Source organism: Gorilla gorilla, chromosome 18, assembly GCF_029281585.2.
Source record: "Gorilla gorilla gorilla isolate KB3781 chromosome 18, NHGRI_mGorGor1-v2.1_pri, whole genome shotgun sequence".
Classification (NCBI taxonomy): Eukaryota; Metazoa; Chordata; class Mammalia; order Primates; family Hominidae; genus Gorilla; species Gorilla gorilla.
The window spans coordinates 68,785,152-68,806,683 of NC_073242.2; the positions used below are offsets into that span (position 1 = coordinate 68,785,152).

The 21,532-nt window shown below is 45.5% G+C and overlaps 1 protein-coding gene across 1 annotated transcript in view; it reads left to right on the top strand.

Annotated features, from left to right (window-relative positions):
* LOC101149126 (putative HERC2-like protein 3) overlaps positions 1 to 21,524 on the top strand; it is a 35,514-nt gene extending 13,990 nt beyond the window's left edge. The window contains 11 exon segments of the mRNA XM_055364267.1: positions 4,035 to 4,222; positions 5,717 to 5,909; positions 6,618 to 6,797; positions 9,514 to 9,698; positions 10,514 to 10,661; positions 10,922 to 11,118; positions 11,223 to 11,453; positions 18,657 to 18,795; positions 19,895 to 19,972; positions 20,120 to 20,280; positions 20,378 to 21,524. Of these exon segments, the coding sequence (XP_055220242.1) occupies positions 4,035 to 4,222; positions 5,717 to 5,909; positions 6,618 to 6,797; positions 9,514 to 9,698; positions 10,514 to 10,661; positions 10,922 to 11,118; positions 11,223 to 11,453; positions 18,657 to 18,795; positions 19,895 to 19,972; positions 20,120 to 20,280; positions 20,378 to 20,506 (1,829 nt within the window). The 3' untranslated portion in view covers positions 20,507 to 21,524.
* The last annotated feature ends 8 nt before the right edge of the window (positions 21,525 to 21,532 follow it).

Consider the following 21,532-nt stretch of genomic DNA (forward strand, 5'->3'; position numbering starts at 1 on the left):
TTTTTGAGGCGGAGTATCACTCTGTTGCCCAGGCTGGACTGCAGTGGCACGATCTTGGCTCACTACAAGCTCCGCCTCCCAGGTTCACGCCATTCTCCTGCCTCAGCCTCCCGAGTAGCTGGGACTACAGGCGCCTGCCACCACGCCTGGCTAATTTTTTGTATTTTTAGTAGAGACAGGGTTTCACCATGTTGGCCAGGATGGTCTCGATCTCCTGACCTCGTGATCCACCCGCCTTGGCCTCCCAAAGTGCTGGGATTACAGGCATGAGCCACCGCGCCCGGCCTGAAAGATTTTTAATTACCGATTCAATCTCTTTACTTGTTATGGGTCTATTCAGATTTTCTATTTCTTCTTCAGTCAGGTTGGGTAATTTATGTTTCTAGAAATGTGTCCATTTTATCTAAGCTATTTTATTTGTTGGCATACAGTTGTTCACAGTGTTCTTTTATAATCTTTTTTATTTTTATGTTGCTAGTACTGTCTCCACTTACATTTCTGATGTTAGTTATTTGCATCTTTTCTCTTTTTTTCTTTTTTTTTTTTTTTTTGAGACGGAGTCTCACTCTGTTGCCAGGCCGGAGTGCAGTGGCACAGTCTCGGCTTACTGCAACCTCCGCCTCCCAGGTTCAAGTGATTCTCCTGCCTCAACCTCCCGAGTAGCTGGAACTACAGGCGCCCGCCACCATGCCCAGCTAATTTTTTTGTATTTTTAGTGGAGATAGGGTTTCACCATGTTGACCAGGATGGTCTCGATCTCTTGACCTCGTGATCCGCCCACCTCAGCTTCCCAAAGTGCTGGGATTACAGGCGTGAGCCACCTTGCCTGGCCTCTTTTTTTCTTAATTTGCCAAAAGTTTATCAGATTTTTTGTTCTTGCCAGAAACCGAACTTTTGGTTTTGTAGATTATTTTTCTATTCCCTATTTAATTTATGGCTGCTCTAATCTCTATCGTTTCCTTCTTTCTGCTTTGTATTTTTTTGTTTTTGTTTTTGTCTTTGTTTTGAGACAGGGTCTTACTTTGTCCCTCAGGCCGAAGTACAGTGGCACAGTCATGGCTCACTGCAGCCTCAACATCCTTGGCTCAAGTTATCCACCTGCCTCAACCTCCCAAAGTGCTGGGATTACAGGTGTGAGGCACCACACCTGGCCTAACTTTGGTTTTTATTGTGTTCTTATTTTTTTAGTTCTTCCAGATGTAGAGTTATTGATTTGAGATCCTCTTCTGTGAATGCAGACTTTTATAGTATAATTGCCCGTCTTAGCCCTGCTTTTGGCGCAGCACAGAAGTTTTGGTATGTTGTGTTTTCATTCATCTCATAGTATTTTCTAATCTCCCTTGTGATTTCTTCTTTGACCCACTGATTGTTTACCGTGTGTTGTTTAATTTTCATATACTTGTGAATTTTCCACTTTTCCTTTTTTTATTAATTTCTCATCATTTCATTTTGGTTGGAGAAGGTAATTTGTATGATTTTAGTCTGTTTAAATTTGAGACTTTGTGGCCTAACATATGGTCTGGTCAGTCTAAGAGAGTGTTCTGTGGTATACTTGAGAATAATGTTTATTCTGCTCTTTTTGGTGAAATGTTCTGTATATGTCTATTAGATGTGATTGGTTTATGGTGGTGTTCTTTGGCTAAAACTGAGATGCTGCAGGGCCAGTTGTCAAAGTCACAGTGAAAAAGCAAGGTTTTCCCAAGCTCTTTTAATCACATCAGTCTTAGAGTTCACATTAATACATTCAAAAATACGTATCAGGCCAGGCTGTAATCCTAGCACTTTGGGAGGCTGAGGCGGGTGGATTGCTTGAGCTCAGGAGTTTGAGACCAACTTGGGCAACATAGCGAAACCCTGTCTCTATAAAAAATATGAAAATTAGCTGGGCATAGTGGTGTGTGCCTGTGGTCACAGCTACCTGGGAGGCTGAGGTGGGAGGATTGCTTGAGCCAGGGAAGCAGAGGTTGCAGTGAGCGGAGATCAAGCCACTGCACTCCAGCCTGGGCTCCAGCCTGGGCTACAGAGTGAAATCCTGTCTTGGGGGCGGGGGGAATCTTTCTGTATGTCTGTCTGTCAGTCTGTCTGTCTCTCTCTCTCTCTATATATATATATGTATATAATTATTTTTAAATTTATATATTATATTTATATGTTGTATTATGTTAAATATATATTTTAATATGTGTATTACAGCTGAAAAGAATCATCTAGTAAGAGTTATATCTGATTTCTTGAGGCCTCATTAGCAACCAAAAGTTGCATTTAAAAATTACAGAAGCATATCTCCATCGAGAAATGGCCTTTTTGTGTTGTCTGCTTTTTCCCCAGAGGTTCCAATAAGTAAAAATCACAGCACAAATCATTAAGTATGGGGACTTGTTCTGTTGATAGTATTCATGTGTTTAAATTTCATCTGGCCCACTGGCTGCAAAAAGCAAGGAAGTTGTGTCTCATGAATATCCGTCTATATTTGCAGCTTGCCCTGATCAGGGTATCCTTCTTATCATTTAAGAAATTATAAGCATATAATATTTTATACCAGCTTAATGTGTACATCCACATGTAACAGCCACAAAACATAAAGCTATGTAAAATAAAAAATTTCCCCCAGTTTTGGTTGCAAATTTATTCAAGCCCTTAGCAATAAATTCAGTCTTTACAGAGTTAACAGTATAGCTGCCCAGGGGATCCTGGGAGATCCACCTGGAATGCAACTCCTGTCCCTTCCTTGGGGCCCCTTCCTGGGAGCCCTAAAGTAGTGGCTAGGCTAAAGGAAAGGCTGTTTCCCCCGCTAGTTTATCTAAAGTTTTGCTCCAGCCCTGGGAATTGAATATCCTTTTTTGCTCTCTTGGAAGAGAGAGAAACACAAACTTTTTACATTTTTTGGTTCACCCAAGCCCACCTTTGGGACCGTTTGGATCTTTTTCCCTCCCACCTGGAGGAGAAAACTAAAATCAAGGGAGTTACCAGAACCGCACTCCTACCCGCTCTCAGTTTAGCAAGTGAGAAAAGGGGGGTTAAAAATCTAGCCTACTCTCCTAGGGTTAGCTCTCCTATTTTCAAATCCATTGGTAAGTTTTACTTCTCTCAGGTGACAGCAGCTCAGCTTCTGTTTCATGCTATGGATGACTCTGTAGCCACCCAGGGCACCAATTGTCAGGGGTCTCCAGGTTTGATGGTTGGCCAGGAGGACTCACAAGACTCAGCATGTAGTTGTACTCAGGGCTATAGTTTATTACAGTGAAGGGACACAGAGCAAAATCATGAAAAAGGACGTGTGTAAAGTCCAGAGGAAAGCAGGTACAAGCTTCCACAGGATCCACACAGGACGAGCATAACTGCCCCGGCACCGAGCCATGTCAAGTGCTGTCTGCCGGGAAGCTGGGTAGAGACTCCAGGCCAGGGTTTCCATCAGGGCTGACCACATGGGCACCCCCTGCCTGGTGCATACCAAGTTCCAGAACAAGGAAAGCAGGTTTCAGCACAGACCACGTTGTTTGTACAGTCAATTCAGGCACAGTGAACCACAACTACCACCTAGGGAATTGGGGAGCCCTCCTGAAATCCAGACTCCAGCCGAGGGCTAGCCTGCAGCAATCCTGTCTGAGGTTGTATCTCGGGCCAGCTGTTAGCTGTCTTCTGCACAGAACCATGATTAAAGTTTGTCAGTTTCCCACTGTTAGATATTTAGGTAGTTATCTTTGTTTTTCTATTAATAAAAAATGTGATGAGTATCTTTCTAACTCAGTTATTTTGCTTTTTACGGGGGAGTAATTCCTAGAAGTAGAGAAAGTAGCTTTACTGAGCATTTTAATATCTTTTATATCTTCCTAGGATATTTATGTATTTTGTCCTTCCGTTTATCTTCTTTTTATCATATATCAGTAAAATATTCATAGTATTATATTGATAAACATATAGTATGGATTCTTCAAAATTATGATCTTCATTAGTATTTTTTAAATGTTTTGTGTGTATTAAAGGGACATTGTAGCTACTTGTTGGCTCAGCTATTGTTTTTGATGCTCTGTCAGGCCCCAGTTGTGACAATGTTGAGGAAGATATGAATGCTTCTGCTCAAGGTGCTTCTGCCACAGTTTTGGAAGCAACAAGGAAGGAAACGGCTCCTGTGCATCTCCCTGTTTCAGGGCCAGAACTGGCTGCCACGATGAAGATTGGAACGAGGGTCATGAGAGGTGTGGACTGGAAACGGGGCGATCAGGTACTCAGAGATTTGATGTGAACACATTAGCCACACATTAGTTATCTTCTGCACAGGTCTGTATGATATTGGTGGGTGGAAATTGGAATAATCCAGGATGTGTCGGTTGATAGATGACACAGGTGTTGGTTCCCGAGCTGCTGAAGGGAGTGAACACAAATAGGGAATCATAAGTAGGGCATCTGAGCAGAATCAAGTCTGGAAAGAGAGGCAGCTCTTTTCAGGAAACTCACTGGCATGAGGCTCAGTTTGATGGGTCACTGGAACAAGAGTGAGAATGAGCAAGAGAGTAAATCTCATTCTGAAAGTTGGTGTAGTGAAGGCTCTGAGGCAGGAAGCCCAGATTCTGCCCCTGTGAGCTGATGGCCACGTGCTGCGAAGCGCCCTGAACCCAGTAGTTAGGGATATGCTTCATGGGCCTGTGGCCATGTCTCCATTTTCCCTCATTGCAGGTCTCTTCTAAATCGCTGCCAGGTGCCCCCAGGTGGAAGTCACTTACCACAGCCCTAGCTAAGTTAGGGCAGTGTTCACCTTCCCATGGTCTGTCTAGCTTTTCTCAGCCACGCTGGTAAGCCCCGGCTTTGTCACAGTCATCTTAGAAATAGCAGTGTCTGGAGACAGCAGCATCCATCCTAGAAACAGCTTTCTCCTACAGAAGTGAGAGACAGAGCTTCCCCCTGGGGCCCGGAGGAAACTGAAGAAAAGGGAATGTGCAGGTGCTGGTACTTGTTTCAGGTTTCTGCTCTTGCAATGCTGGTGAGGGATTGAGGGGTCAGGACTTGCTGCAAAGCCCTGTCTGTGCATTAACTCAGAGGATCCTCATTGAGATGAGATTTCCCCTACTTCCTTGGTAAAGCAGCATGAGCACGTTATTTTATGCCATTTAATTTAAAATGATACAAGCACACATTTTGTAGGAGGGGTGAAATCTGTGTCTGGGGACAGCCCCTGACAGACAGGGTGGCATATGGCGACATCTGTGTGGCAGGTCTGGTGGGAGCCATGGAAGGACCAGGGCAGAGCACGCACCCTCCTAACTGAGGTCTGGTGGGAGCCATGGAAGGACAAGGGCAGGGCACGCACCCTCCTAACTGAGGTCTGGTGGGAGCCATGGAAGGACCAGGGCAGGGCACGCACCCTCCTAACTGAGGTCTGGTGGGAGCCATGGAAGGACCAGGGCAGGGCACGCACCCTCCTAACTGAGGTCTGGTGGGAGCCATGGAAGGACCAGGGCAGGGCACGCACCCGCCTAACTGAGGTCTGGTGGGAGCCATGGAAGGACCAGGGCAGGGCACGCACCCGCCTAACTGAGGTCTGCTGGGAGCCGTGGAAGGACCAGGGCAGGGCACGCACCCTCCTAACTGAGGTCTGGTGGGAGCCATGGAAGGACCAGGGCAGGGCACGCACCCGCCTAACTGAGGTCTGCTGGGAGCCGTGGAAGGACCAGGGCAAGGCACGCACCCTCCTAACTGATCTCTACTTTGGCTTTGTCAGGATGGGCCTCCTCCAGGCCTAGGCCGAGTGATTGGTGAGCTGGGAGAGGACGGGTGGATAAGAGTCCAGTGGGGCACGGGCAGCACCAACTCCTACAGGATGGGGAAAGAAGGAAAATACAACCTCAAGCTGGCAGAGCTGCCGGCCGCTGCACAGCCCTCAGCAGAGGATTCGGACACAGAGGACGACTCTGGTGGGTGACTCAGGAAGGCCTTTAGTCCAAGGCAGCTCACAAACTGTCCAGGTGCTGGCTGCCACCACTGCCATCTGGGCCTTAGAATGGGATGTCAGGATGCACCTGCAGCTGGCACTCTGTCCTCGGAACCTGCAATTTAAATAAGCTCCCAGGCACCTCCGATGCAGGTGCATGGAGTGGCTGTGGGATCCGGTGATCTGTCTGGAACTGACTTTCTGCATTTTCCTCTCACGTGTGCACCTGCCCCTCTTTGAGAATGTGGTGGCCAGGCCAGGGCAGCTGCACCACCAGTGAGTCTCATGTGGTTGGTGCTGAGCCTGCATCTGAGCGAGTGAGCCGAGGCCTGGTGGAATTGCCCTGCGGTCTCGGTCCATTGCCTCCTCCTCCAGTGAGAGCCCCCGCCTGAGCACACCCAACCTGCCACCTGCCTTTACCTTTCCTCTGCGGTCCCTGACTCTGAACTCTTCAAGTAATGTGGAGTTAGTCAGCACTTTATTGCTTCTAGGGAAGCAGAGGTGAGAATTTAGGGGTGGACCAAGAAAGCTAGATCCTATCTGTGGAGATCCAGGTTGTGGGAGGAGGTTTCATGACATTTCTTAGCTGTTCCTAAAAGACATGCGAAGCTTCACATGGCTGGGCTTGGTAAGACCATCCAAGAGGCTGGGGCTGCCAATATAATTTGTTATTTTGATTATTTTTTTTTAGAAGCTGAACAAACTGAAAGGAACATTCACCCCACTACAATGATGTTTACCAGCACTATTAACTTACTGCAGACTCTTTGTCTGCCTGCCAGAGTTCATGCTGAGATCATGCAGAGCGAAGCCACCAAGACTTTATGCGGACTGCTGCAAATATTAGTGGAAAGCGGAACGACGGACAAGACACACATGGAATGAGAGATTGAGGGCCCAGGGAGTCAGCGCTGGGGGCTGCACACTTGTCGTGTCCGGGTGCGCATGTGGGTGGGTATGGATGTGTGTGGATTCATTTCCTGTGGCTGCTGTAACAAAGTACTACAAACTTGGGGGCTTACGCAGTAGAAATTCTCATGATTCTGGTGGTTGGAAGACTGAGATCAAGGGTGGTTCCTTCTGGGGCTGTGAGGGAGAAGCTGCTTCAGGGCTCTGCCCCAGCTTCTGGAGTTTGCTGGCCTCTTTAGCGTTCCTCGGCTTGTAGAGGGGTCACCCTGATCTCTGCCATCATCTTCACATGGCATTCTCCCTGTGTGTGAGTCACCTCCAAATCTCCCCTTTTCATAAGGACATCATTCAACCTCATCAAACTGATTACATCTGCAGCGGCCCTATTTCCAAACAAGGTCACCTGCCGAGGTATGGTAGGGGTTAGGGCTTCAACATACGAATTTTGCAATTCTGAATTCAACCCATAACACTGGCTTCAAACAACAAATTTGTTCTCTCAGAGTTCTGGAGACCAGAAGTCCCAAATCCAGGTGCGGGCAGGGCCATGCTCCCTCCACAGGCTCTAGGGGAAGGTCCTTCCTTACCTTATCCAGCTTCTGGGAGCTCCAGGCTTCCCTGGTGTGGGGACCCATTGTGCCAGTCTCTGCCTGCGTCTTCACATGGCCCCTGCCCCTGTGTTCTGCGTGTCTTTTTCTGTCTCTGAAAGGACTCTTTCATTGAGCTTCTTTGACTCTAATCCAACATGATGTCACCTAAATTCTTACCTACAGAGACCTCATTAAATAAGATCATATTCTGAGTTCTGAATGTATGTGAAGTTGGGGGACAGGCACAGTTTAATCCATAAAGTGTTTGTGTGTGTGGAGAATAAGTATGAGAAATGTGAGCTGAGGGAGTGGGGTGAGTGTGCATGCGACTGAGAGTGAGCACATGTGAGTGTGGGTGGGTATGTGGGTGTGCTCCAGTGTGTGTGAGAACATGCGTGTATTAGTGGTGTGCTGGAGCATCCGCACATATTGGTGAGAGTGTGTTAGCGGTCGATGGGCAAGTGGCTGAGCGTTTGTGTTGCAAGTGTGACACTGTGTTTGTAGCATGTGGTTGTGTGGGTGTATGTATGCATGCATTTATGTGAGTGGTGTGTATGTCCGTGACAGCATGTGAGTGGGCAGGTGACTACAGTCAGGTGAAGTGGGAGTGAAAGCGTCAGTGCATTGAGCCAGTGTGTGTGTGAGGGTGAGCACGAGGGAGGCGTGAGTGTGAGGGGATTACTGGGTGTGCCAATGAGATGAAGTGTAAGTCAGTGAGGCTTGAGTGTGAGGAAGTATGGGTGGTAGCACAAGTGTAAGTGTGCGATTGTGAGCATTTGTGTAAATGTGCATGAGTGCCTTGTATCAGTGTGAGCACGAGTGACGTTATTGTGAAGGCGTGTGAGCGAATGTGAGCATTTTGCTTGTGTCAGTGGGAGGTAACAGTAGGTGTGAGTGTAAAGTGAGAAAGTGGGTGTAGGTGTGAGTGTAAAGTGAGAAAGTGGGTAAAGGTGTGAGTGGGTGAGGAATCGGTTGTGACTAGTGTTGAGTGTGAGTGCATATGTTTTTGTATGCATTGGGAGGGGTAAATGTATGTGAGAGTGCATAGGAGTGTGTGTCAGATTGCATCTTAGGTTGTGTGTGCATACGTGTGACTGGGATTGTGTGTGTGTTAGTGATTGTGACAGTGGTGTGAGTGCACCTGTGTGAGGGTGGGTGTGTGAGTGCCCATGAGTGTGTCTGAATAACTTAGTATGGGTGTGAGTGTGAGGATGCATGTGAGGGTGTGAGAATGTGTGTGTGTGAGCGCATGTGAGTGTGCTGAAGGAAGGCAGGTGTCCTCAAAAGCTTGGATAGCTGAGGGCGGGGGAGGAGGGCGGGGGGGAGGTGGGAGGCGGGAGGCGAAAGCAGGTCCTGTGGGGCTGTGGGCGGGGTCCCTTAGGGGGGCCCAGCCTCCAAGCCTCAGCCTCCATTCAGGGAGTAGTGGAGTCCTGGAGCCAGGCGGAGCAGAGGTGGGCCCACTGGTGCCAGAATCCAATGGTGTAAACCTAGTGAAAAACTCAATTTTGTTAATGCAGATGTATTAAACTTAGATTGGAAACTGTCTCTACTAAAAATGCAAAAAAAGTATTTAAGTGGTGCAGATTAAATACAAGCAAGATTGTGGAGATATTTACAACACGAAATTAAAAATATAGTAGATACACTGTTGCAAATTACTGCTATTTGAATTATAGATCATTTTCTTATTGCCTAGAAACAATACATAGCTAAAATTCCCTAACTACTTTTACTACACATACTTAGAAGGTTTTAAAAATACCTGTAGTCTCAGCTATTCGGCAGGGCAAGGCAGGAGAATCACTTGAAGGAGTTTTAGACCAGCCCGGGCAACATAGTGAGGGCAGGGCCCATCTCTAAAAAAAAAAAAAAGAAAGAAAAGAAAAAAATGCAGAGATGTTTCTTGAACTACCTTAAAAGCCTTCTTGCACTTCTCACTTTGAATTAGTTTGAATTAATGTACAAACTGCAATATATTTTAAAGGAGCTTATTGTAGAAAATAAAATAAGTTGATAAAAAAATAAGGATTTATCTTTAGGGATTTGTCTTTAGGGACTTGTTACCAAGCATGTCTATTTTCCCTCCCGCAGCTTCTCCAAACAGGCTGGTGTACAGGGAGCAACACCGGAGCTGGTGCATGCTGGGGTTTTTGCGGAGCATCGCTCTCACGCCGCAGGTGTGCGGCGCCCTCAGCTCCCCGCAGTGGATCACGCTGCTCATGAAGGTCATGGAAGGGCACGCACCCTTCACCGCCGCCTCGCTGCAGAGGCAGGTAATGTGCTGCCAGGCAAAACCAGTTCCCTGAGAGAGGCATCCATGTACTGAAGTTCCCTGCCCTTAGAGTCAGGGGCCTTTATTCAGTAAGGAGTGCAGAAAGGGTCTAGAAGTAACAGTGTAGATTTTCTGGAGGCAAGGGGCAGTGGTCCTTGATAATTGGTAAGTTGCTAACCTTTAGTTTACCTGCTTTTAAGTGGTAAATCCTGCAACTACTCGATCATCTGCTTCACAGAATTTGTAGCATAATTGTCTTAAGAATTAAACTAAAAATAATTCTTTTTTAATTAAACACATGCATCTGTAATGTTGCTTTTTTCTAAAGTCCCTGACAATCCTAATCACTAATCAACTTGAGTGTAATTACCTGGCTGTAAAATAACGATTCTCAAAATTTTCACATGATTATTTGCATTATGAGAACAGAAAATAAAGAGAGGCTGGGCGCAGTGGCTCATGCCTGTAATCCCAGCATTTTGGGAGGCCGAGGCAGGTGGATCACGAGGTCAGGAGTTTGAGACCAGCCTGGCCAACATAGTGAAATCCTGTCTCTACTAAAAATCCAAGGAAAATGAGCCGGGCTTGGTGGTGGGTGCCTGTAATCCCAGCTACTCAGAAAGCTAAGGCAAGGAGAATCGCTTGAACCTGGGAGGTGGAGGTTGTAGTGAGCCGAGACCGTGCCACTGCACTCCAGCCCGGGCGACAGTGCGAGACTCTGTCTCAAAAAAAAAAAGAAAAAAAGAAAAAAAATAACAATCTGTAGTTTCTTAATCAGATTTTTAATGCTTGTCGGTTTAAATTTTCTCTTATCAGATCTTAGCTGTGCATTTGTTGCAAGCAGTCCTTCCGTCATGGGACAAGACCGAAAGGGTGAGGGACATGAAATGCCTGGTGGAGAAGCTGTTTGGCTTCTTGGGGAGCTTGCTCACTACCTGCTCCTCTGACGTGCCGTTACTCAGAGGTGGGTGGCCGTCTCTCTTCCCTGTGCCCTGGTGAAGAGTGGCACAGTGCCGTCACTCAGAGGTGGGTGGCCGTCTCCCTTCCCCATGCCCTGGTGAAGAGCGGCACAGTGCCATCACTCAGAGGTGGGTGGCTGTCTCCCTTCCCTGTGCCCTGGTGAATTGCGGCACAGTGCCATCACTCAGAGGTCAGTTGCCGTCTCCCTTCCCTGTGTCCTGGTGAAGAGCAGTGCAGCAGCTTCTCCCCTTGTTTCCTCCTCAGAGTCCATGCCGAGGTGGCGCAGGGTGCACCCACAGGCCTCGCTGACTGCCACCCATAGCAGCACATTGGTGGAGGAGGTGGTGGCACTGCTGTGCACACTGCACTCCCTGACTCAGTGGAATGGGCTCATCAACAAGTACATCAACTCCCAGCTCCGCTCCATCACCCACAGCTTTGCGGGAAGGCCTTCTGAAGGGGTGAGTTTGTGTTCTCAGAATTAATTTAGTTGAACAGTAAACTTGTAGGGATTGGGCAGCTCCGTGAGTGTCCCTGGTCGAGCTCACTGTTTGGTCTGCACTAGGCCCAGTTAGAGGACTACTTCCCCGACTCCGAGAACCCTGAAGTGGGGGGCCTCATGGCGGTCCTGGCTGTGATTGGAGGCATCGATGGTCGCCTGTGCCTGGGCGGCCAAATTGTGCACGATGAGTTTGGAGAAGGCACCGTGACTGGCATCACCCCGAAGGGCAAAATCACCGTGCAGTTCTCTGACATGCGGACGTGTCACATTTGCCCATTGAATTAGCTGAAACCAGTAGGTGAACTTGTGCTCAGTTACTGTATGATAAGGGAAATTGGCTTTACACTAGGACCCAGCACCAACATTAGCACTTGAAAGAACTTGATTCTGGTACTTCAAGTTTGCCTTCCAGGAAGCTGTGTGAGCTTGCGCTTCTGTGGTGAGCAGGGCCTGTCTCACAGGGCACCTAAAGCAGTGGTTCCTGTGTTTTTCAGCCTCAGAGACACGAAGAGGGCTTTAGCAACCTAGAAGGTACCATGCGTCTATGAGGTAGTTCTAATTATTTTAAAATGTGAATTTATGAAGTTTACTTTTTATTGAACAACTCCAGTTTTTAAAAAACTTTTTTTTTAAGTTTTTTTTTTCTTTTATTATTATACTTTAAGTTTTAGGGTACATGTGCACATTGTGCAGGTTAGTTACATATGTATACATGTGCCATGCTGGTGCGCTGCACCCACTAACTTGTCATCTAGCATTAGGTATATCTCCCAGTGCTATCCCTCCCCACGCCCCCCACCCCACAACAGTCCCCAGAGTGTGACGTTCCCCTTCCTGTGTCCATGTGATCTCATTGTTCAATTCCCACCTATGAGTGAGAATATGCGGCGTTTGGTTTTTTGTTCTTGCGATAGTTTACTGAGAATGATGATTTCCAATTTCATCCATGTCCCTACAAAGGACATGAACTCATCATTTTTTATGGCTGCATAGTATTCCATGGTGTATATGTGCCACATTTTCTTAATCCAGTCTATCATTGTTGGACATTTGGGTTGGTTCCAAGTCTTTGCTATTGTGAATAGTGCCACAATAAACATACGTGTGCATGTGTCTTTATAGCAGCATGATTTATAGTCCTTTGGGTATATATCCAGTAATGGGATGGCTGGGTCAAATGGTATTTCTAGTTCTAGATCCCTGAGGAATCGCCACACTGACTTCCACAATGGTTGAACTAGTTTACAGTCCCACCAACAGTGTAAAAATGTTGCTATTTCTCCACATCCTCTCCAGCACCTGTTGTTTCCTGACTTTTTAATGATTGCCATTCTAACTGGTGTGAGATGGTATCTCATTGTGGTTTTGATTTGCATTTCTCTGATGGCCAGTGATGATGAGCATTTTTTCATGTGTGTTTTGGCTGCATAAATGTCTTCTTTTGAGAAGTGTCTGTTCATGTCCTTCGCCCACTTTTTGATGGGGTTGTTTTTTTCTTGTAAATTTGTTTGAGTTCATTGTAGATTCTGGATATTAGCCCTTTGTCAGATGAGTAGGTTGTGAAAATTTTCTCCCATTTTGTAGGTTACCTGTTCACTCTGATGGTAGTTTCTTTTGCTGTGCAGAAGCTCTTTAGTTTAATTAGATCCCATTTGTCAATTTTGTCTTTTGTTGCCATTGCTTTTGGTGTTTTAGACATGAAGTCCTTGCCCATGCCTATGTCCTGTATGGTAATGCCTAGGTTTTCTTCTAGGGTTTTTATGGTTTTAGGTCTAACATTTAAGTCTTTAATCCATCTTGAATTGATTTTTGTATAAGGTGTAAGGAAGGGATTCAGTTTCAGCTTTCTACATATGGCTAGCCAATTTTCCCACCACCATCTATTAAATAGGGAATCCTTTCCCCGTTGCTTGTTTTTCTCAGGTTTGTCAAAGATCAGATAGTTGTAGATATGCAGCGTTATTTCTGAGGGCTCTGTTCTGTTCCATTGATCTATATCTCTGTTTTGGTACCAGTACCATGCTGTTTTGGTTACTGTAGCCTTGTAGTATAGTTTGAAGTCAGGTAGTGTGATGCCTCCAGCTTTGTTCTTTTGGCTTAGGATTGACTTGGTGATGCGGGCTCTTTTTTGGTTCCATATGAACTTTAAAGTAGTTTTTCCCAATTCTGTGAAGAAAGGCATTGGTAGCTTGATGGGGATGGCATTGAATCTGTAAATTACCTTGGGCAGTATGGCAATTTTCATGATATTGATTCTTCCTACCCATGAGCATGGAATGTTCTTCCATTTGTTTGTATCCTCTTTTATTTCCTTGAGCAGTGGTTTGTAGTTCTCCTTGAAGAGGTCCTTCACATCCCTTGTAAGTTGGATTCCTAGGTATTTTATTCTCTTAGAAGCGATTGTGAGTGGGAGTTCACTCATGATTTGGCTCTCTGTTTGTCTGTTGTTGGTGTATAAGAATGCTTGTGATTTTTGTACATTGATTTTGTATCCTGAGACTTTGCTGAAGTTGCTTACCAGCTTAAGGAGATTTTGGGCTGAGAAAATGGGGTTTTCTAGATATACAATCATGTCATCTGCAAACAGGGACAATTTGACTTCCTCTTTTCCTAATTGAATACCCTTTATTTCCTTCTCCTGCCTAATTGCCCTGGCCAGAACTTCCAACACTATGTTGAATAGGAGTGGTGAGAGAGGGCATCCTTGTCTTGTGCCAGTTTTCAAAGGGAATGCTTCCAGTTTTTGCCCATTCAGTGTGATATTGGCTGTGGGTTTGTCATAGATAGCTCTTATTATTTTGAAATATGTCCCATCAATACCTAATTTATTGAGAGTTTTTAGCATGAAAGGTTGCTGAATTTTGTCAAAGTCCTTTTCTGCATCTATTGAAATAATCATGTGGTATTTGTCTTTGGCTCTGTTTATATGCTGGATTACATTTATTGATTTGCGTATATTGAACCAGCCTTGCATCCCAGGGATGAAGCCCACTTGATCATGGTGGATAAGCTTTTTGATGTGCTGCTGGATTCGTTTTGCCAGTATTTTATTAAGGATTTTTGCATCAGTGTTCATGAAGGATATTGGTCTAAAATTCTCTTCTTTGGTTGTGTTGCTGCCCGGCTTTGGTATTAGAATGATGCTGGCCTCATAAAATGAGTTAGGGAGGATTCCCTCTTTTTCTATTGATTGGAATAGTTTCAGGAGGAATGGTACCAGTTCCTCCTTGAACGTCTGGTAGAATCCGTCTGGTCCTGGACTCTTTTTGGTTGGTAAGCTATTGATTATTGCCAAAATTTCAGATCCTGTTATTGGTCTATTCAGAGATTCAACTTCTTCCTGGTTTAGTCTTGGGAGAGTGTATGTGTCGAGAATTTATCCATTTCTTCTAGATTTTCTAGTTTATTTGCGTAGAGGTGTTTGTAGTATTCTCTGATGGTAGTTTGTATTTCTGTGGGATCGGTGGTGATATCCCCTTTATCATTTTTTATTGCGTCTATTTGATTCTTCTCTCTTTTCTTCTTTATTAGTCTTGCTAGCAGTCTATCTATTTTGTTGATCTTTTCAAAAAACCAGCTCCTGGATTCATTAATTTTTTGAAGGGTGTTTTGTGTCTCTATATCCTTCAGTTCTGCTCTGATTTTAGTTATTTCTTGCCTTCTGCTAGCTTTTAAATGTGTTTGCTCTTGCTTTTCTAGTTCTTTTAATTGTGATGTTAGGGTGTCAATTTTGGATCTTTCCTGCTTTCTCTTGTGGGCATTTAGTGCTATAAATTTCCCTCTACACACTGCTTTGAATGCATCCCAGAGATTCTGGTATGTTGTGTCTTTGTTCTCGTTGGTTTCAAAGAACATCTTTATTTCTGCCTTCATTTCGTTATGTACCCAGTAGTCATTCAGGAGTAGGTTATTCAGTTTCCATGTAGTTGAGCGGTTTTGAGTGAGATTCTTAATCCTGAGTTCTAGTTTGATTGCACTGTGGTCTGAGAGATAGTTTGTTATGATTTCTGTTCTTTTACATTTGCTGAGGAGAGCTTTACTTCCAAGTATGTGGTCAATTTTGGAATAGGTGTGGTGTGGTGCTGAAAACAATGTATATTCTGTTGATTTGGGGTGGAGAGTTCTGTAGATGTCTATTAGGTCTGCTTGGTGCAGAACTGAGTTCAATTCCTGGGTATCCTTGTTGACTTTCTGTCTCGTTGATCTGTCTAATGTTGACAGTGGGGTGTTAAAGTCTCCCAATATTAATGTGTGGGAGTCTAAGTCTCTTTGTAGGTCACTCAGGACTTGCTTTATGAATCTGGGTGCTCCTGTGTTGGGTGCATATATGTTTAGGATAGTTAGCTCTTCTTGTTGAATTGATCCCTTTACCACTATGTAATGGCCTTCTTTGTCTCTTTTGATCTTTGTTTGTTTAAAGTCTGTTTTATCAGAGACTAGGATTGCAACCCCTGCCTTTTTTTGTTTTCCATTTGCTTGGTAGATCTTCCTCCATCCTTTTATTTTGAGCCTATGTGTGTCTCTGCACATGAGATGGGTTTCCTGAATACAGCACACTGATGGGTCTTGACTCTTTATCCAATTTGCCAGTCTGTGTCTTTTAATTGGAGCATTTAGTCCATTTACATTTAAAGTTAATATTGTTATGTGTGAATTTGATCCTGTCATTATGGTGTTAGCTGGTTATTTTGCTCGTTAGTTGATGCAGTTTCTTCCTAGTCTCGATGGTCTTTACATTTTGGCATGATTTTGCAGTGGCTGCTACTGGTTGTTCCTTTCCATGTTTAGCATTTCCTTCAGGAGCTCTTGTAGGGCAGGCCGGGTGGTGACAAAATCTCTCAGCATTTGCTTGTCTGTAAAGTATTTTATTTCTCCTTCACTTATGAAGATTAGTTTGGCTGGATATGAAATTCTGGGTTGAAAATTCTTTTCTTTAAAAATGTTGAATATTGGCCCCCACTCTCTTCTGGCTTGTAAGGTTTCTGCTGAGAGATCCGCTGTTAGTCTGATGGGCTTCCCTTTGAGGGTAATCTGACCTTTCTCTCTGGCTGCCGTTAACGTTTTTTCCTTCATTTCAACTTTGGTGACTCTGACAATTATGTGTCTTGGAGTTGCTCTTCTGGAGGAGTATCTTTGTGGCGTTCTCTGTATTTCCTGAATCTGAACGTTGGCCGGCCTTGCTAGATTGGGGAAGTTCTCCTGGATAATATCCTGCAGAGTGTTTTCCAACTTGGTTCCATTCTCCCCATCACTTTCAGGTACACCAATCAGATGTAGATTTGGTCTTTTCACATAGTCCCATATTTCTTGGAGGCTTTGCTCATTTCTTTTTATTCTTTTTTCTCTAAACTTCCCTTCTCGCTTCATTTCATTCATTTCATCTTCCATCGCTGATACCCTTTCTTCCAGTTGATCGCATCGGCTCCTGAGGCTTCTGCATTCTTCACATAGTTCTCGAGCCTTGGTTTTCAGCTCCATCAGCTCCTTTAAGCACTTCTCTGTATTGGTTATCCTAGTTATACATTCTTCTAAATTTTTTTCAAAGTTTTCAACTTCTTTGCCTTTGGTTTGAATGTCCTCCCGTAGCTCAGAGTAATTTGATGGGCTGATGCCTTCTTCTCTCAGCTCGTCAAAGTCATTCTCCGTCCAGCTTTGTTCCGTTGCTGGTGAGGAACTGCGTTCCTTTGGAGGAGGAGAGGCGCTCTGCTTTTTAGAGTTTCCAGTTTTTCTGTTCTGTTTTTTCCCCATCTTTGTGGTTTTATCTACTTTTGGTCTTTGATGATGGTGATGTACAGATGTGTTTTTGGTGTGGATGTCCTTTCTGTTTGTTAGTTTTCCTTCTAAGAGACAGGACCCTCAGCTGCAGGTCTGTTGGAGTACCCTGCCATGTGAGGTGTCAGTGTGCCCCGGTTTGGGGGTGCCTCCCAGTTAGGCTGCTCGGGGGTCAGGGGTCAGGCACCCACTTGAGGAGGCAGTCTGCCCCTTCTCAGATCTCCAGCTGCATGCTGGGAGAACCACTGCTCTCTTCAAAGCTGTCAGACAGGGACATTTAAGTCTGCAGAGGTTACTGCTGTCTTTTTGTTTGTCTGTGCCCTGCCCCCAGAGGTGGAGCCTACAGAGGCAGGCAGGCCTCCTTGAGCTGTAGTGGGCTCCACCCAGTTGGAGCTTTCTGGCTGCTTTGTTTACCGAAGCAAGCCTGGGCAATGGCGGGCGCCCCTCCCGCAGCCTCGCTGCTGCCTTGCAGTTTGATCTCAGACTGCTGTGCTAGCAATCAATGAGACTCTGTGGTCGTAGGACCCTCCAAGCCAGGTGCGGGATATAATCTTGTGGTGTGCCGTTTTTTAAGCCTGTCGGAAAAGCGCAGTATTGGGGTGGGAGTGGCCTGATTTTCCAGGTGCGGTCCGTCACCCCTTTCTTTGACTAGGAAAGGGAACTCTCTGACCCCTTGCACTTCCCGAGTGAGGCAATGCCTCGCCCTGCTTCGGCTCGCGCACGGTGCGCGCACCCACTGACCTGCGCCCACTGTCTGGCACTCCCTAGTGAGATGAACCCGGTACCTCAGATGGAAATGCAGAAATCACCCATCTTCTGCGTCGCTCACGCTGGGAGCTGTAGACCGGAGCTGTTCCTATTCGGCCATCTTGGCTCCTCCCCCCTTAAAAAAACTTAAACATGTTTAAACACATTTAAATAAACAGCCTTTCTTCATGTAGAAAATGCTCAGTTGTTTTGAGTGACGTGACTTAATGTAGCAGCTACTGTCATCTTAACCTATGAATCAAGGATGCACAGGGAGAAGGAGTCATTTACATTATTTTCATGTAGCCCAAGTGCAATCTTACTATATATTCTTTTCCTTTTTTTTTGAAATGGAATCTTGCTCTTGTCACCCAGGCTGGAGTGCAATTGCATGATCTTGTCGGCCCTCTGCAACCTTTGCCTCCCGGGTTCAAGCGATTCTCCTGCCTCAGCCTCCTGAGTAGCTGGGATTATGGTGTGTGCCACCACGCCTGGCTAATTTTGTATTTTTAGTAGAGATGGGGTTTCACTATGTTGGCCGGGCTGGTCTCAAACTCCTGACCTCAGGTGATCCACCCGCCTCGGCCTCCCAAAGTGCTGGGATTACAGTTGTGAGCCACCTTGCCCGGACTGACTATATTTTCTGTAAAGTAATGTTTTTTATTATTATAGAAATATGTACATGTTGTGGAAAACTTGACGTATATAGAAAATACCTGAGAAGATAGTAACCACCACACTGATGTAATTATTGTTGACAGGTTTGTAAAGACAAATTAACATAGATTATACTTATTATATGTGTAAGTCTCTATCTTGCCTTTAATGTCATTTTAAAAAATGATTATTTTCAGCTATAAAAAGGCTTAGGGGTATGTGTGGCATTTCAGGATTAAGCCCATGGTTTTGATGACTTTCAGAACGTTTCATTTGTTAGTCATATTGGCCACACGCTGACAGCTTCTGTGTCCTCTCCAGCTCCCTGCCGTGGCCTTTAATGTGAACAACCTGCCCTTCACAGAGCCCATGCTGTCTGTCTGGGCTCAGTTGGTGAACCTCGCTGGAAGCAAGTTAGAAAAGCACAAAATAAATAAATCAACTAAACAGGCCTTTGCAGGTCAGTACATGGTGCTTCTTGATGAAATAGCTGCCGTCTTAAACTTGTGTTGTTTGTACAGTGTTCTTTTATGAGTGAGTTCATGGACGTGCTAAAGTCCTGGGGTTCACGTGGGCTCACCATTTGTTGAGTTGCAGTAGGGAATATAACCCTGTATTCATGGTAACGAGTGTTTTCGAGTCAGCCTTTGTCGCCGTGTTCAGAGCCACACTTGAAGAACCCCATGGCTCACACCCTCTTCTCAGTGTCACACTTTATCCCAGAAGAGAAGTCTGTGTTCACCTCTTCCCTCCTCCCCTACATCCCAGGGCCTTGTGGCCCAGTCACCCTGTTGGACCATGGCTCATGGTCTGTTCCCTGCTGAATCCAGGGGCCTCTGTCCCGGAAGCACGTGGCTTGCCTGTGGCATTCAGGGTGGCTGAGACTGTAGCCTTGCTTGGCTTTGCCTTCCTTTGGGTCTAGAATGCAGCTCTTCTGAGTTTCTTTCCATGTTTCTAGGGAGCTCTTCTCTCTGCTCGTTCTTTATGTCCTGGAGGTCCATGTGGCTTCACCCATAACTATGGCGTATTCTGCCCACTCTTCTTGAGTTTTCTCTCCTCTTGCTTCCACAGACCTACGTTTTCTCCCCTCTTGCTCCCACAGACCTATGATTGCTGCTTCAGCATTTATGATGTAAGCACTTTCAACTCTGGCTCTCCCATTCACATCTCTGGTTGGAGGTGCAGTGCATGCAAATCACAACATGTCCGAAATTCAGCTGGCTTTCTCTAGTAGCTGCCGTTTCCCATCATGGTGAATGAACCTGTCTGCTAGTTAGTCCAGCCAGTGCCCATGCGACACCTGCGGCCCTCCTTCCTTCCCACCCCATGCTCTCTGTGCTGCTTCTGCGGCCTCTGCTATCAGATAAGCCTTGGGCATTGCTGCAATCTTCATCAATTAAAGAGCTAGTGGGGCTGACAGATTCTCTCAGAGGAGTCTTAGAAGAAGAGTGAAAGCGGCTGAAACTTCAGCAACTTGGGGAACATTTGATCATATTAATAATAGCTAACATGGTTCTAACTGTGTTAAACACATTGAATCCTGTGTCCTATCAAGTTAGGTGCTTGGAGAGCAGGGAAGGAAGACCCAGGAGGCAGAAGGTGCTTACCCAGAAGAACCGAGTGTAACACTGGGAAAGGTGAGCCCTTCGTCACGGACAGTGTGTGTAGTCGGCAGATTCCTGAAGGGCAGAGTGTTACTCATCGCCATGTGGTGGAGGCTTGCTGCTGGCAAGGAGGGAGTCTGAGCAGGGCACGCCCTTCTCACTGAGTCTTTCCTTCCGCAGGACAAGTGGACCTGGACCTGCGTGCGAAGAAATGTGTGAAGGTGATGTTGGCAAAGTCATCAAGCTGGACAGAGATGGATTGCATGATCTCAATGTGCAGTGTGACTGGCAGCATAAAGGGGGCACCTACTGGGTTAGGTACATTCATGTGGAACTTACAGGTGAGCACATTTTTTGTTTAGTACTTTTGCTTTTTCTTAGAGACAGAATTCCCATAAATGAATACTGATTATAATGATTTGTTATTGAAATCTGTAGGCTATCCTCCACCCAATTCTTCTTCTCACATCAAGATTGGTGATAAAGTGCGGGTCAAAGCCTCTGTCACCACATCGAAATACAAATGGGGGCTGTGACTCATCAGAGTGTGGGGGTTGTGAAAGGTAATATTATATGGGTAATAAAATTCCTGATGTTAACTTTTCATTAATGCATGTGTACATAGTATTTCTTTTTGTTCAAGCACACAGAAAAGAAAACAAGCGTGAAGAAAGAGATAGCATGTTCCTTTGCTCATCAGTGCCTTCTGCCAAAGGCCACAGAGGAACTTACCTGCAGTGAAACAATCAGATTTATTAATATTAACTCATTGCAGTGCAGGAGAACACACACCTTGGGGAATGGGTGTCTCCATCAGAGGGAGTGCGCGAGGACTAAGGAAGTTTATGTTGGGTATTTGCGGGAGGGGTTGAGAAAGCAGGGGTAATTCTAAGACAGGATGTCTTAATAAATTTACCTAGCAGGCAGAAAGAATGGAGCCATGCTAACGTCATGATTGGTAAGGAAGCAGTCATTCATATCACCAGGATAGGGGACTCTGTGGTTGTTTGTGGTTTGGATTAGACTTGACTTTAATCACATGTGGTTAAGGAGGGGTTTTGGTTGTACCCTGATTCATCAGTCACAGAGTGGCCTTATCTGATTGTTCGTGTTCTGTAAACTTGTCCTGTCAGTTGTTCTGTGAAATGGCCTAACATTGACATTAACAGGCCAGCTCCTGACTGTCAGGACTGCTTTTTCTTTCTCCTCCCATGACCAGGCTGGAGTGCAGTGGCGCCATCTCAGCTCACTGCAACCTCCGCCCCCGGGTTTAAACAATTCTCCGGTCTCAGCCTCCAGAGTAGCTGGGATTACAGGTGCCCACCACCGTGCCTGGCTAATTTTTGTATTTTTAGTAGAGATGGGGTTTCACCATGTTGGCCAGGCTGGTCTCGAACTCCTTACCTATTGATCTGCCCACCTCGGCCTCCCAAAGAGTTGGAATTACAGGTGTGAGCCACCACACCTGGCTCTGTTTTTCATGCTGTATAAAAATTTAGGACTGAATTTAAGAAATGGAAATGTGCTAATGATGGGAATTAGGAACTGGAAACAATTCTCAGATTATATTTAATATGATACTATTGAGATTCC